Below are 15,853 nucleotides of genomic sequence, written 5' to 3' on the forward strand. Positions count from 1 at the left end.
AAAGTAAGAGATGACCACATCTTGTCAATACGCTAAGTACCGTGTGTGTGCTCATTTGTCTTCCCAACCCAAAGAGTTGAGAATACATTGCACAGTACTGAAGCTGATAAATCACAAAGCCCTCCTGCAGCTAGCAACTTTGTCAGTTGCCAATGGAATAAAACCACCACAGTTCCCAGTGACAGTCCTGCTCTAAGAAGGATTATACCTCCAGGTTTGCCTGTGGTTAGTGTATTCTGCTTGGTACAACAGGGACTTCTGCCTGCATTTTATAGAGTGCTCAACCAAGAGGTTCTGAGGTTAACAGACAAATGATAGCGCTGTCTTGAAGTTTATGGAAATCTGCCATTTTTATACTGAAGATGACTTTCACTAAAACTCTGTTCCAAATAAATTAACCCATACAGGTTGACCAGTTCCCATGCTCAGTGACATAGGGGTTCAAGTGTTTGTTGAGGGTTCAAATGAGCATGTTCTCAAGTGTTTTATTCTCGATGATATTTTTCCTTCCATTTTTGGCACTATGAAGATGCTCAGATAATAAACTTGTTTCCTAAATGTTGATGTGCTTCATAGGACTTCAGTTTGTTCTTGCACTTTCCTTTCTTTGGCTCTTTAGTTCTGTTTGTTTTCTGTTTTACTGGTGTTATTTTTCTCAGCATGGAAGGTGAACACAAAAGAACTGATTTGCTTTCTCTCTACACCAGCAGCTGGGTTGGCAAGGTCAATGAATTTCGTATCAGGGCAGTATGTTTTTGTTTTGTTCATTTTTATCCCGCACTTTCCACTAACTGGCAAGCTTACTTTTATAGCTAGACCGTCCACTAAATTTAACAAGTTTCACTAAACTTATTTTCTAGAAGTAGAGACCACATTCTGAATTAAAGGGTCACATACTGCAAGGCACGTATTTAAAATTGTTCCACAGTTGCTTTAGATCTGAGAGAATTTGAAGAGGTGTACATTTTTAGAACTGACTGGTACAGTTGATGAGCATTTTGATTAAATTAGGTTTTAAGATTAAGGGATGACATACCATGCATTTCAAGTTGCTGGAACAAACCACGTTGCAGTGTTCCTGCAGAGCATCAGCTCAGTCCAGGGCATCTCATACTGAGCGTAATGGAAATATGTTCTGTCCATGCTTCCCCTCCATAAGCCCCACGGACAACGTGTAATGGGAGGACTTGTCTGAAATATTTCTATATTCAATTCCATAGATCCGGATCCGGGATCCAAACCAAGGGGGCAAAGATATAACAGAAGAAATAATGTCCGGAGGGGGCAGCAGGAACCCAACGCCCCCCATCATGAGACCCACTTCCACACCTACTCCACCTCAGGTAACAAAGTGGCCATGTAGCCCTCTCCCAGTGATGTCTGCTTTGCTTTGCTGTTTGTTAGAGCCAATTCCTGAGTCTTCCATCCGCACCACCAACTGCCTCACTCACCTGGATGGTCTTTTCTTTAGTTGTCCATGTTCTTCAATGATTTTTTTGTAAGTTTGATCATTTTTTATCATCCTGTAGCTTGTAAAATGTAGAACTGCGATGCTGCTACAAGTTCCCCTCCCCTGCTTTTGTATCAGCAGTAGTTTTTAAAGCTGGTGAAGGCTTTCTGAAAGAGTCAGTATGTCTGTGAGAGATGTGGTGTTTCCATTAGTGTCTTGTGCACCTGAGGAACATCCATATCATGCATGTGATTGATTATATATCTTAAATGGCATTGCTGTCCATACTAATGTCTTTCTGCTTTAGTAGTCTTGTTTTAGAGTAACCAGAATTATTGTAGCTGAGGACATTTATCAGAGAACTTCCTGATTTGGGCTCTGTGTATTCAGCCTTAAAAAGGGAAAGATAAAGGGAAAATAAAAGGCATTCTTCTAACATAAGAAAAAGCATAAATATCCCAAACTGATATTTTCCATAGTTCATAACTCTCTTCAAAAATTCTTGTCACACACCTTTGGGTTTCTGACCCTTTCTAAGCCTCTGTATCCTGCTTCACCTGAGAAGTCCACATGTGATGTCTAACAATTAAACTGAGTGGAAATCTGGGTCTGTTCTAGTCCTTTTTGACTCAGGGCCAAAAGAGCACTCAGATCTGCGGGCAAGCAGTCCTGACATGAACATAAGTCCATCTCGATGTTAACTGCTGGGTCTGAAAGGGGTTGCGTTATCTTATCAGGAAGTGATTTCTCTCCTTTGACCAACTCTTCCACACCTGCAGCAGGAGGAGATGATGTCTTCCTTGGTCTCCCCATGGCGTTGGAGATGGAGAGGAGGCACATGGCAGCTGCTGCCCTCTTCGCAGCAGCCAGCTTGGTGTAGCTGCCGCTTTTGTATGTAATCTCCCAAAAGAAGGGTTCTTCCAAGGGGAGATGGTGCTAAGCCACGAGCTGCTCAGCTTAAATGTTTGTGAACAGCTGGAGAAAAAGAAGCTGAACTCTACAGTTTGGCACAGGCCTTGGAAGTTGACAATGTTTTATTGGAGGTTATTGTCTGCTGCCCAGGGGCCTGATATAAAGACCATAAATATCAAGAAAGTTCTGCATGTGATGGGTGGGCTTTGGGTCAGAGCCTGGCTGAGGCACAGTTTCCTCTTTGTCCAAGCTCTTCCCTGTTTAATGTCAGAAACAAGTTTTTGCTATTTTTTTTTTTTTTTTTGTGCAACAATTGTTCCTGAGATCTGAGATGAAATCTTACCCCCCACATGCACATCCTGTGTCAGGATAGCTTTTCTGCTGACTGTCCTGTGCTGAGGAAAATGCATGGGCTTGTCCTGAGACACCCATTGCATGAGGATGTAAGCCTGAGGTTACAGCTGAGCCAGTGGGGATGAGGAATGGGGGATCACTGAGATGAAATAAGAGCCTGGTCTGCAGAACTGCCCTCTGAGACAAATGGAATAGCTACGGCTTTTGGCCATTTCCCCAGTTCAATCAAATCCTTTTATCATATGAAGGCATCACCATTAGCTTTGGGTCACCTGCTTTCTCTTCCTGGTCTCCATCAGGGGCAAGCAGTAGCAAGGCACCGTGCTCGAGCAATTCCCAGCTGGCTGTTTGTGCAACAAGGTCTGCAGGGCTCAACTGGAATAAGCCTTCTTCTGTCAGAGAGTGGTCTGATGATTTGTTGACTCCAGCTGGAAAGGGAGAGAGCAGAGGGCTGGTTATGTATAGAGTTGATTATAGTTCTTTCCAAGCATTTTCCATGAGAGGAGATCCCAGTGATAAAAAATGTTTGAATGGTGGTGAGACCTTCTTCCCATTACTTCATGCTAAATGATTTACCCCATTAGAAGTGTGGAAGGGTTGAAAACAGCCAAGGTTTCAATTTGTGTTTATGTGTGGTGCAGCTAATGCAGACACTTATTGGATCACTTTTGCGTTCAGAAAGCTATTTTAAGATACTATAATTAAGTCAAACAGGACAAAATAAATGCTTTTCTAGAGGAGGTTAATAAGCATGAATTTTTTATCAGCTGTAATTTGTATGCAGAGCACACCAGTGATGTCCAATCATCTGCTCTAAGTAAGGTATGCAAATATTTCATTGTTTCATATCCAGACTTTGTTTTGATTAGGTACTTGGAACCACTTTTGTTAATCACAGAAGAGCTTCGAAATAGAGCTCACCAGTAAAAGTTCATTAGTGCAGCATAACTGAAAATTTAAGCTCACTTAAGCCAGGAAATTCAAAGTTATTGTCCCAACAGTGTCTATAATTCATTTCTCTTAAGCACGTCTAGTATCTTGGATGCAATTAGATGGTGCTTAGTGCATGCCTTAATACGTATGTTCAGTGGCTGAATTCCAGTAGCTATGGATAACTTTGAACTGTCTAAAATCAGGAAACTTTAAATATTCAGCCATGACTTTGCTCAAAACTTTTTAGGGCTTTTTGTATTCCCTTTCCTCAGCTGCTAAAAGCTGTGAACAATCAATGTGAGATTCATATGAAAAAGAAATACTTGCATGTTGAAATACTCAGAATTTGCGACAGCTCCTGGAAGAGGTGCACGGGAAGTGTTGCTGCTGCCCTGTTCCCCCACGCCTTCCAACCAAACTGTGCATGAGGCGGTTTTGGATGAGATTGCATCTGGAGAACATTCAAAATGCAAACCCAGAGTCTCAGGGCTTGAATAAGTGTCATCTAATCGAAGCAGCTCCCTGCATGATGATGTTTATGGTGGTTTTTATTATTCTTATTCTTATTATAGACTCTAGTAACACTTACTTTACATTGACTGCCAGTATCTGATTCTGTAAGCTCGTTACTTAAGCACCACAGTCACAGAAAGAAAAACTTGCTCAAGAAGTGCGTGGAAGCCACTGCTGTAGACCTGTCCCTGTCAGAAATATAATACTTTTTAAAAAGAAGCCAGTTTACAATAACAAGGGCTGTTGTGTCTACAGAAACCAATGGAAATTTTAACTGACCCAAAATGTTGATAACGCAAGCAGTAGATTAAATACGGAACATCAAAAAACACTGGGTTTGTCCAAAGCATGAGCAGTGCTGACAAGACTCGCGTTGTGTGGTTTAGCCATTTCTGTCCTTTTCGTATCTCCCGCTTTTGTTTTGTAGTCAGCATCACTGACCAAGGTGTGCTTTTGCTGGAGGCATTCCAGCACCTTTGTAGTGGTTCCCCAAGCCCCTGTGCAGCACTGTATGCTGATCAGTGAGCCGTCCCCAAAAACTGTCGATTAACCTCCAACCCAGGGAAGTGGCTCTGATGAATGTGTGCAGCTGCTCTGCATTCTCTAGTCCATGAGAAGATGAATTTCCCTTTTTTTTGCCAGGATTTTTCTGAGGTTTAGTTGCTCAAATGCTTTAAACTCCTGCGTAAGAGAAATGGAGATACTATTTATACATTTCTAGCACTATGCTATTTTTCACACTATTTTTTTTTGCCATGAAGATATATAAAAACCAGGACCACATACAGAATTTGGCTACAGTATTTGCTCGTCGCTGACTCACACAGATCACCTTTTAAAGAGCAAGAAGTGCTCGTATTTTCCTGGCAAACCTCTTGCAAGTATTGGTGAGTTTGTCACATTTTGTGTTTTCTTGGTCTACGGGCCATGGTAGGATAGAATAACAGAGCCAGTCTTTTAGCACCGTAAATCACGAGAGCAATTTTGAGTGTTTTTTTTTCCTAGAAAGTCTCTAAATGCTTCATTTTGAAGCTGAGAGACCATAGGGGTCATTAATTAGGTACCATTTTTATTGCTTTGCAGTATGGCTTCCATAAAATTAGTATTTTCCAAAGTTCTTAAGCAAGCTTGTTTACTGACCCAAGGAGCTTCAAGGCTTACAGGTTTCTTGCTCACTGGTTTCGTTTGGTTCCTGCTATTCTTATAATATTCTTCTTTTTCCCCGTTGATTTTGTCCGTACATTTTCATAACATGAAACTAATGATCCTCTGAGGGTGAAGGGAAAGTGTTCTTGAAGTCCACTTGTTTGTAAAATCTGTGTTTTGTTTGCCTAACTTTGGGTTTGGCTGAAGGTACAGATGCAATTCTTCATTTGTCGTCCAGCCAATCTCATCAGGCTCATTCCTGGAAGAGGAGCAGTCCCATATAAAAGTTTCAACCCTTTGCACCACTTACTTAGGTCTTCTATTTTTTTCCAGATGTGCTTTTTGCACAGTCCTTTACCTTTCTGTTGCCTGAAATGGTGAAAAATCATGTAATGAAGATAATCCTCTTTATTGTGCACTGTTCAGATGTGATAGCTGAAAAAGATGGAAACGGGAGTCCCATGAAAAGGAGCAGATTGCCAGAGAGTTTCCTTTTGAGGGAAATAAGGCCTACATGGTTTTCTGATACCTGGTCTCAAAGAAGGAATTAGATGCCCATGACTTTGGCATTGTGCTTTATCTTGATTGTTTAGAAATCCCCATTTGTGTAAATGTTCTGCCAGCATGGGTTTGTAGCTAGATAAAGAGAACCACCTGTAAAAAGCTGTATGGCTTTTCATTTTTAGATTATAAAAGTTATCAGCTTTCTTCTTTGCATGGTCCCTGATTTAAGGGGATTTTACAAATGTAAGTAGTTGACTTCCTAGTCTGTGTTCACTGTAGTGTCACAAGTGCTTTACCTTTAAGTCTGAGTAAATTTGGTGTTGTTGCTTGGTCTTACACAAGCTCTGTGTTAGATTCTAAGATGAGACAAGGTGGGGTTTTGTGTGTTTTTTTTTTTTTTTCTTTTATCAAACCTTCATGTACAGAAGTGAAGTTGTCATTTGTCCCATTAATGCTGGGGAGACAGTTAAAATACTTGGTCTCTGCAACAGGCTGTATCTTTTTCAGTCTTGTCACTTGCTGGTCTTGCAGATTGTTTTTATTAATAGAATATATACAAAACTGGTTGGGAACCAGGTATACCTGCTCTATTTTTGATTAATGCAGAATTGTTTTTTATTTTCAGTATTACCCAGCAGGTATCATCCGTAAGTCTGTGGAAGGCATTAGGTGCTTTTTTCATACCAGCAGCACAGGTATCCTCAATCTGGGTGATGTTCCTAGTGTGACAGTAAATATTAGTATGCGAATGCATGTAGATAGATGTATATGATAAACTATTTATGCATACATACACACCTTAACTATAGATGAGCATACGCATGTGTGCGTGTATATATCTGCAGATGTTGTTGGGTATTTGAACCAGCAGTTTGTAGTCCATTAGTGTGAGCAGCTTTTGTATTCAGCAGAATCGCACCTTGTGGCAGTTGTACTAATATCTACAGTTTCAACGCGCTGTTTTCCGATGTTTCACTCAAAGAATATCAGCCTTTTGAACTAGCTGGTCAGCTGAGAATGGAGCTGAGCCCAGAAAACGCGCTGAAGCTACGGGGAGGTCCTGGAGACCCTTGGTACATACCTGACTTTTTGCAGACTGCTCAGAGGAGCATTGCTGCTGCTCTTGGAAGAAACATTAGGAGAATGAAGTGTATTAATAACCGCGCTGTCTTTTTCTTGCCATTGTTAACAGTAATCGTCTCTTTTTCCCCCTTTCCTGCTGCCTTTTCCTCCCTCCCTTTCCCATGTACTTTTTGAATCGGTCTGTGTATCTTTTTTTTTTTTTTCCCCTGCCTTTTGTTTTTCTTTTCTTATCCCACACTACTCGTCTCCCTACTTGCTTGCTTGTGTTCCATGTTGCTAGTTTTTATGTTCGCACGCTCATTATCACCCTTTTTTGTACTTCAAATCCCAGCAGCTGTCCAGCCAGGTCCCAGAGCACAGCCCTGTGGTTTATGGGCCTGTGGAGAACACCCATCTCGCTGCCAGCACCCCTGTCACTGCGGCTAGCAACCCGAAGCAAGGTTTGTTGATGGATATTTCCTCCATGCTTATTTTTAGTCATTTTTCTCCTTTCTAGTTGTAGTTGGAATATTTTTGGCATGAAGACAAGCAGGGTAGCAGTCAGCAGCAATAGGAGGGGAGGGACTTCTTTTCCTCCAGTGGAACATTTAACAATGTGTTGCTAAGGGAATTAATTGAAATTTGCCAATGTGAAACTGGTTAAAAATAATTGTATTAGAGCTTATATGTCCTAAACATTGTTTCAGAGCACTGAGAAGTGTGAACCTCCTCTAACCCACACGCCATCCTTCAGAAACAAGTGTGTTGTCAGTAAAATGCTCATAGCCAGGGAGACTTTCTATCATTTGAACAATTTATCAGCCATAGTAATGACATGTAACCAGAACATCGCATGGCTCATCCAGAGCCATTTGTATATCTTGTCCTACAGGACACAGGAGAAATTAATTAGAACAAATGTTATTGTGTAAAGTCTCTCAAAAATGGCTTACTAAATTTTGCTGACTTCAGTGGTAAACAAAAAGAAAAGAACACAGAAAAAAAATCTTTTAAGGGATTACATTGCATTCTCTTACCTAAGAATACATATGTGAAGGGAGATATTTAACTGTCTGTTTAAAGACAAGGAAGGTGTCCCAGGAGAGAAGGTTGTGTGTTCCAACTCTCCTCCTACACTAAAATTTCATAGCCATCTAAGAGCCATCAAAAAGCTTTAGTTAATGTGTATGCTGCTGTCATGTTACTGGACTTGGTGTTGTCACACAGAGTTGACATTCCTGTGTACATGTACATGCATATACGTTTCATGCAATGTGTACATGAAAGTTGAGAGGTGCCATCTTCTATTCGCAAGCGTTTCTCATAAACTTTGAGCCTGCTGAGATATTTCAGAGTGTTTGCTAGAAGGAAACTAAACTTCAGAGAAGCGTAGCTTTGAAAAGAGGAAAGAATCTAACACTTCAGATGCCGCAGACCCAAATAACAGTGTGGTCGCTGTCTGACATCGAGTGAGGGGAAGTATCCCTGAGGCTGGTCTCTGTTGGATTATAGAATTTAATGACAGTGTTGCTCTCTTACAGCCTTAGCATAGACTTCAGGGCTTTTCCTCAGTGAAAACCGCTCACATCTCTAGATTGGGGCTGTTCCTGGAAATGAATCACGGGGACACTTGGGAGATGTCTGGTCCCATCTCCCACTTGACTATCTCCAGCCATGGCTTTGGCTAGCCAAGTCCCTGTAAGTCTTCAGGGATGGGAACTTCTCAAGTTCATTCCCTCTGCTGCTGCAGATCTTTGTGCAAAAAGAAGTCTCTGTCATCTCAGAAAGGTGGAGGTACATGTAACTCCCAAAAAATGACTGCCCTAGCCAAACTCAGCTTGCAGGCGCTCTGACATGTTGCTGCTCAGCTCCAGCACAGCCATGATGCATTTACCCCTTTGAGCAAATTGACACTGAACCATAAAGTGCAGCACATTACACCAGCTCCATCACAGGATTTCAGCTCGGGGTACAAGAGCTTGTGTTTCCAGGACAAGCCAGTCCTCTCCCCATCCCACCCCCCTTCTCCTTCCATGCACTTTCGTTTAACTTAATCCAGCTGTAAGTTAACTGGAAGTAAGTGGTCTTTATTTATTTAGTTACACAGGTCTGGCTATACTGGTTTAAATATAAATCAGGACTTGAACTGGGATTTAACACTGCTGAGCTTTCCTGTGTTTATCTCCATTACATCCCAGAAAGATTCAAACATTTGTTCCAGTCCAAAAATTGCTAAAGAGCACATTTATGTAAGCATTGCAGAGAAGGAACGAGCACTAAAATAACACCATCAGAATTCGGGTGGGGGAGAGCGGTGTGAAGCAGGGGGGTCACGGGCAGCGTGTTAGAGGTGAAGGTAGTTTAGATGCCATTGCAATTACTGATTTAAATGGAGCTGGTGGCCTGCGGGACATATCAACAAATATATGCTGAGGTAATAGAATCGCTTTTTCATTCATTCACTTTGTACCCAACGTTGGATTCTTTTGTTCCAGAATCAGAACAGTCACAGATAGGGTCGCAGTGCAAAGAAATCGGGCGTTTATTAAAACCAGTATTAGTGCTTCCCATGGGCCCCCTTCACTGTGTTCACCCTGTGGATCAGACCTCCCTTGTGCCCTTCACCTTGGGTACTTGTTTGTATCAGTTGAAACTTGGTATAAAGTTGCCATTCTAATTTTGTGATATTCAGTGATCGTTTGGCAGTTATTTATAACTGTGTGCAGCACTTGGCCGATTCGCTGGCTTTGAGATCAGGAGCAGAGCACGTGTGCCGTGCAGACAGCCCCAGCCTCTGCTATTTCCTCTGCCAGTATCTGCAGTCCCTGTTATTTTTGTGTTTAAGCCATTAGCACGGCTGCTGAATTTGGGATTGTGCTACCTTTAAAATCCTTGGGTTTTCTTTAAAAAGATGAGCAGCCCACAGCCTGCATTTGTGGCTTTCGAAAGCAGTTCCTGGCTTCTTGGCCTCCCAAGTTCATAGCAGTTTGGAGGAATGCAGGAGAGGCACACCTTTGTGGCTCTAGAGTCCTGGAAGCATTGTTTGGGGGCAAGCAGTTGTCATTCCTGCAGGTGCTGGTGTGTATGCCTCGACAGGGCTGCAGCATGCAAGGAGATAGCTGGAGAAATTAGGTCAAGCTGATGGCAGAGCACAAAGGAGCCTGGCTTCAGGCCTTGGCTGGTGCCAAAGTTGTAATGGGGTATAATCCTGCATGACATCAGAGCCACCCGCTTCTGCTCAGCTTGGGGAGATAGCACAGGTTCAGTGTGGTGTTTGAAGGATTACACAGTGAGTCAGTAACATGCACTCCAAAACTGCCCGCAAAGCCAGCATCAGTGCTGCCTTGCAAGTGTTTGCATCAGGACAAAAGATGGAAAAATGGCAGGAAGACCAACAATTATTTTCAGATAAGCACCATGAAGTAGGAATGAGTTCCTGAATCCAGCAAAACCTTCTCGTCCACCAATCTCAGCAGCCTTTGCCACTGTGACCACCCGGCAACCGAGCTCCCTCTCTTGCTTTGATGTCTCTGCATGGAGGAGATTGCAAGCATCTGTCCTGCTGAGTTTTTGTTGGTTTTTTTTTTTTTTTTTTAAAGTATTTCTAAAATCTTTTCCTCTTGTGTTCATCCTGCTTTTCTGCAATTGGGATCGAACAGAACCTGCAGAGCTACAGGGACAGAGTAATTTTGCAAGATTCGTATTTATCTGAAGATTAAAAACAAACAAACCAAAAACATTGGTGCAAACTTTTCTCCTGAACTGCCTAGTATTTCCAGCATGTACTTGCTAAATATCACGTGAGGAACGATCTTGGCATATTTAGGAAAAGTAAGGGATCTGATTCAATTTCGATGAATTGCAATGATTTTTGTTTTGTCTTCCCAACTGTATGTTGTTTCATGTGACCGTTTCTGCAATAGCTGGCAGGGATGAATATTCCTTGGCCAGAACATGGAGATTTGTTCTCTGTGATGGTAGTTCAAGTTAAGATTTACTTTTCATTAGCCAAATTTGCTCATCATTCTTCTGAATTCTTCCCTCAAATTACTTCTCTCTTTGAATTTTGCACACACAGCCTGTATCTGGTAGCTAAAGTACTCCCCAGATCAGGTGTTGTTTGAAGAAGGTGTGCTTAAACCACTGTTTCTTAAATGCAGTTATATATTTTTGCTGTGTTTTTATCCCTTGGAATGTTTTTCTACACACTTCAGAAGAGGTTTTTTTTTCTTTTTGTGAGCAATCTCATTTGACTCAAGGGAGAGAATATCCAGGCAGTTGTTTATAGCGAGCTGTAAATGTCAAGAATGCTCCATGAGTTTTCTGCTAAGAAATTGGAGGTGACGCATTTTCTTCTCTAAACCAGTTCTAAGGTCCTTTTTCTTACATGGAGCCTTCAGAATCAAAATCAGCTGTTGGGATATGTCCTCCCATCTTTTTCTTTTTTCATGTCATCCTCATCCAAAGCCATCTCCCTGCATGCCTCATTATGTTGATAAACTACCACTTTGGCTGTGGTCCTGTCTGCTTCCAGCTGCTGTCAGCCCCAGCAGAGTTCCGAAGTTCTTCATGGCACCAGCTGTTCCTGAAGACAGGGCCTGGTGCTCCAAGCAGTTTTGGATGGGCTCTCCTCCAAAAGCCCTCTTCCTTCGGAGGCTCTGCTGAAAAGCCCCAAATGGGAAGCCCGCAGAGCTGGAAGAGACCAACCAAAGCTGTGCCTGTTCAGTTCTACCTCAATTTGGATGATATGGGCTTTCTTCTGGCCTTTGATTTCCTAACCTGAGGCTTTGTGCCTCCAGATTTCCCAGAATTGCTTTTTGATGTCCTGGCATTGTCCCAAAGAAGTTCCCTATCGTTTCAGTGCTCAGAAAGCCCTGGGGCACAGCTTCCTCCATGGGGGCAGGTAAAGCTGACCTTCTCCTAACCAGGGTTGGAAACAGGACCACTGGGTCCCTGCCACCTTTGACTGATAGCTGTCTTGTCTGGCTGGCTGAGTTGTAGCACTGGGACACTTTCCTAGGCAGATCTTACAATCTTTAAGAAAGATTTTACAGTCTGCATCTTGTAGTCAAATTAGCAGAGCAACTTTTAAGGTCCTGGCTTGTGCTTCCTTCAAAAGGAGTGGGGCTGCGTATTTTAAATGAAGTTGGGGCAGACTTTTGGGAGCTGCATGATGTGCATGGCAGGGACTGTATCACAACGTCTACTGCTAATTACAGGGACTTCTCTGTGCACGGTATTTTCCCATCCTTAGGGTTTGGTTTGATACAGGTGCATTTTTCACTGTGCTTTTCCAACCCTGCTTGACATCTCTAGAGCACAAACATCGAAAGGTAACTAACACTGCTGTTCTTTGGTGGCGGCTCTGCTTAAACCCCATTTTGTTTCTGCTCTCTTTGGAAAAGATAACTTTTCCCTGCTGAAATTCAGAACACAGAAAGGGGGATTGTGCCCTTTCGTCTGGTATGCTGAAGGGGGATGGAGTATAGAAATAACAAGTAAAAAATAAACTAACTGTATCTCGTGTGTTAGTATTGATGTGACACGTGGCATCCATCAGTCGTGGGGCAATTTCCCCATTTAGAAGGGAGGGCACTGCTGCAGAGAGAACTTGCAGGCTGCTGGATGCTCTCGCCAGAGCCTCTGTTTGCCTGTGTTTTGGAACATGAGTTTGCCCAGGTCTCAGTGTTATATATGGCCCTATGCTCCTTTGAGGCAGAATCCAACTGATTTTTGTCTTCTGTAATTTCTGTCAAGAAAAATTGTATTTTCAGCAGCAGAGTGTCTGCAAAAAAATCCATGCTTTGCATTGTGCTTACATGCCTTTTCTGTGAAGGACTGCCATTTACTGCAAAGCCTACATGCAGAAAAATACCAGTAGCCACTGCATTTCCAGATTTCCAAGCTGCAGGTTGCCCGGGCTCTTCCTTTAGATGCAGAGATGGGCTTCAGGTGCCTCTGGTTTCTTCCTGGAACATTCTTGAAAGCAGTCAGAAGGCAGGCAAGGGGATCCAAGGGAAGGAGGTTAGATACCATGAAGGAAAGTGGAATTGACCTGTTTGTAACACTGGCTTTTTTTTTTCTTTCCCAGAAGAGAAGCCAAAACCCGATCCAGTATTAAAACCGTCTTCTCCAGTCCTCAGACCAGAACCTACTGTGGAGAAAAAAGATCAAGCTGGCCAGACAACCGAGGCCACCCCAGTGGAAACCCCACCAGAGCTTCCTCTTGCTCCATCGCCAACCCCAGCCGCTCCCATCGCAGTGGTTCCTGCAGCTGCTGTCATCACCGTATCTAGTAAACCCGCATTCACAGCTGACTCAGAGGAGAGATGTGAACTCGCTTCCCCAAAAGAGGAGGCAATGCCTATATCTAATGCCACACCCTGCACGGACACATCAGACCCTTCGCCAGCAGAAGAGGCTGATGCTGAGGTGTGCAAGGAGCCTAGTAGTGTAGCATCTAGTGATATTCCAGTGACTGCTAGTACTAATCTAATTAATGAATTGAATGGAGTTAGTGAAAAAGTAACTGCTACAGAGAGCGTAGTAGATGTAGCCCAGCCGGAAGTTGCGCCATTGACTGCTGAGTTGGAGACACCAGAAGCACCTCCAGCAGAAGTGGAAAGTGTGCCATCTTCCAGTGCTCCTCACACCGCTCCCTCTCCTCCTCCAACCCCTCCTCCAACCCCTCCTCCTCCTTCTCCTCCTATTTCTGTTGCTGCTGCTGTTACCACTACAACTCCTTCTCCACCTCCTCTTCCATCTCCTAGTGCCCTCCCTGTTGTTCAGGGAGATTTAGAAGGAGAGGAGAGCACAAGAACTACTCTTAATGAAGAGGTAAAAGATACTGAAACGAAGGAAGAGACAGAAGCAGATGGGCAACTGGAGGAGAATACAGAGGCTCAGAGTTTAAACTCTAGCAAGAGTCCTGTCCCAGGTAAGTGTTTGGCACCATGGTTGTGTGCAGTAAACTTACAGATGAAGGAAAGGGGTCTTTGGGCTTATTTTTCTATCAGTGGATTCTGTTTGTATCTGCCCCCAAATTCTGATTATGCCACATGACCGTTGTTCTCATGTAAAATGCTGATCTTTGTTTGTAGAGGGGGAAAAAAAAAAAAAAAGAAAAAAAAAAAAAAGATAATCAAGAGGTAGCTACCTTCACACGTGCATCCTAGGGTTGACTGGGTTCACGTAAGCTTCATTTTGCTTTCATGGGGTAATAGAACAACATTCCCAAGCACTGTTAGCAGGATAATTAAAAAGATACCACTAGTGTTCTCTCCAAGATCAGCCAGTTGGTTCGATGACTTGTTGCTTCACATTTATCAGCCTGCTCCTAAACCAGCTTTAACACTCAGCCCGTGAACTCCTTTGGTTGAACCTTCTGAACCAGCAGGTTCTGGAAACCTGTGGGGTTGGTTTTATCCAACTACAAAAATGTGTCATGGTGTTACCAGAAGTAGGTAAATGAAACAGCCCACAACGCTTCAGTCATTTGAAAGAGCTTTTAAGTGTCTCACACCTACAGCTGCTCAACCTTAATTAATGGTGCATCTGTTTTTCTTCCACGAAAGTAACACGTAAGCAAAAATCTCTTCTTCTCCTAGCTAGGCTCAGCTGTTCGTCTCATTTCACGGTGCTTGAACTTCTCAGAAAAACAAGGTACTCAGGTTTGGGAGGCGTGAGGATTTGTTATGAGTTGCTAAAAAATGAAGTTTCTACAGTTGCCTTTTGAAACCTAGGCTACTTCTCTCAATGTCATTATCTGTCTTTGCTTTCAGTGTCCTGTCATGTCACTGTGTTAGCGTTAGTGGGTTAACTCAGACAACCTGTTTTTATTTGTTGCATTTCCTATAGAAAAGTGCTTTTTCTCAGGACTTCCTGGAAATGAAACTGTGGAAAAGAGGTTAAATCAATCAATTACTTGTATTTAGCTGCTTGAGAGAGTATAATGGTGGCTATTATGCATGCCAGCAGCGTTAAGCCATTTAAATGTATCGCATCTTTCACACCCTGTTCTGCAGTCCTTTCAGAGCCCTGAAGCTGAGGTTGTTTATTTAAATATCATTTGAATTTAGAACTGATGGAGTTTGGACAAGAAAGGCAGGAGAAACAGTAGCCTTTTCTTCAAAAAATGACATTTAAAATACTTTCCTGTAATTTCGTTCTTTTGAATGCTTACAACCTCACAGTTTTAGGGAGGGATTCGGTTCTCGGAGCAGGTGCAACTCCTGTGTGGACTTGGTGAGGCCGAGGCACGTCTGTGCCTTGTGATGGGTGAGCTCGGGGTGGCTTTGGTCCTTGAGGTCTTCCTCCCACACTGGCTGCTTTGGGAAGCATTTCCCCCAGATGCAGCTTCTTGCCTTCAGAAGTTCAGTCTGCATGTGTTTGTTTATACGTTTATTCTTTCATAAGCACATGGTGGAAGCATAATGGCATCGATAGCTTCTATTACTGTGCTCTTTTATGGGCTAAATTAAATGAAAAGCAGAGGCTGGCCTGGCTCCATGTTTGTGTGTAATGCTGCACAGGATCAATACGCTGGATCTTGCTGATCCAGTATCTTAAACAGAATCCAATACCTACCTAGAAAAGATCAGAAAAATCCCTTCACTATACCAAGCATAGGTTGGTGTGTTTTGTTTTTTGTTTGTTTGTTTTTCTGTTAATCTCTTTTCTCTTTTTATTTTACTCAGGTCATTTTGCTCCTCTAGCACTTACTGTTCTTCAATCTGAAATACTTCATAACCCAAATTAATTTCCTTACAAAGCAGAGAAATGGGCCTTTTTGTGTAAAAAAAGGTTTTACACAGCCAGGTTCCAGCTTGCAAGGTTATTGCTTGCTTTATAGTGTCCTGTGGTTTAAATTAAAAAAAAAAAAAAAAAAAAAAAAGGCAGCGTTTGGGGTTTTTAATTATGTAGAAGATTAATTTTAATGCTCTAATACCATTAGACCAGACAGCATGCATTAGCCAATAC

At 42.6% G+C, this 15,853-nt stretch overlaps 1 protein-coding gene across 21 annotated transcripts in view; it reads left to right on the top strand.

The window, feature by feature from the left end:
- EIF4G3 (eukaryotic translation initiation factor 4 gamma 3) overlaps nt 1-15,853 on the top strand; it is a 154,542-nt gene that overhangs the window by 91,910 nt on the left and 46,779 nt on the right. For 14 of the 21 annotated variants that reach the window (XM_084494678.1, XM_084494679.1, XM_084494662.1 and 11 more), the window contains 3 exons: nt 1,221-1,343; nt 7,227-7,335; nt 12,966-13,811. In XM_084494678.1, the coding sequence (XP_084350804.1) occupies nt 1,221-1,343; nt 7,227-7,335; nt 12,966-13,811 (1,078 nt within the window). The remainder of the gene's footprint in view (nt 1-1,220; nt 1,344-7,226; nt 7,336-12,965; nt 13,812-15,853) is intronic. The other 7 variants (XM_084494661.1, XM_084494675.1, XM_084494673.1 and 4 more) reach the window with 1 other exon arrangement.

Source organism: Aythya ferina (assembly GCF_964211825.1).
Source record: "Aythya ferina genome assembly, chromosome: 21".
In the NCBI taxonomy this organism is placed as follows: domain Eukaryota; kingdom Metazoa; phylum Chordata; class Aves; order Anseriformes; family Anatidae; genus Aythya; species Aythya ferina.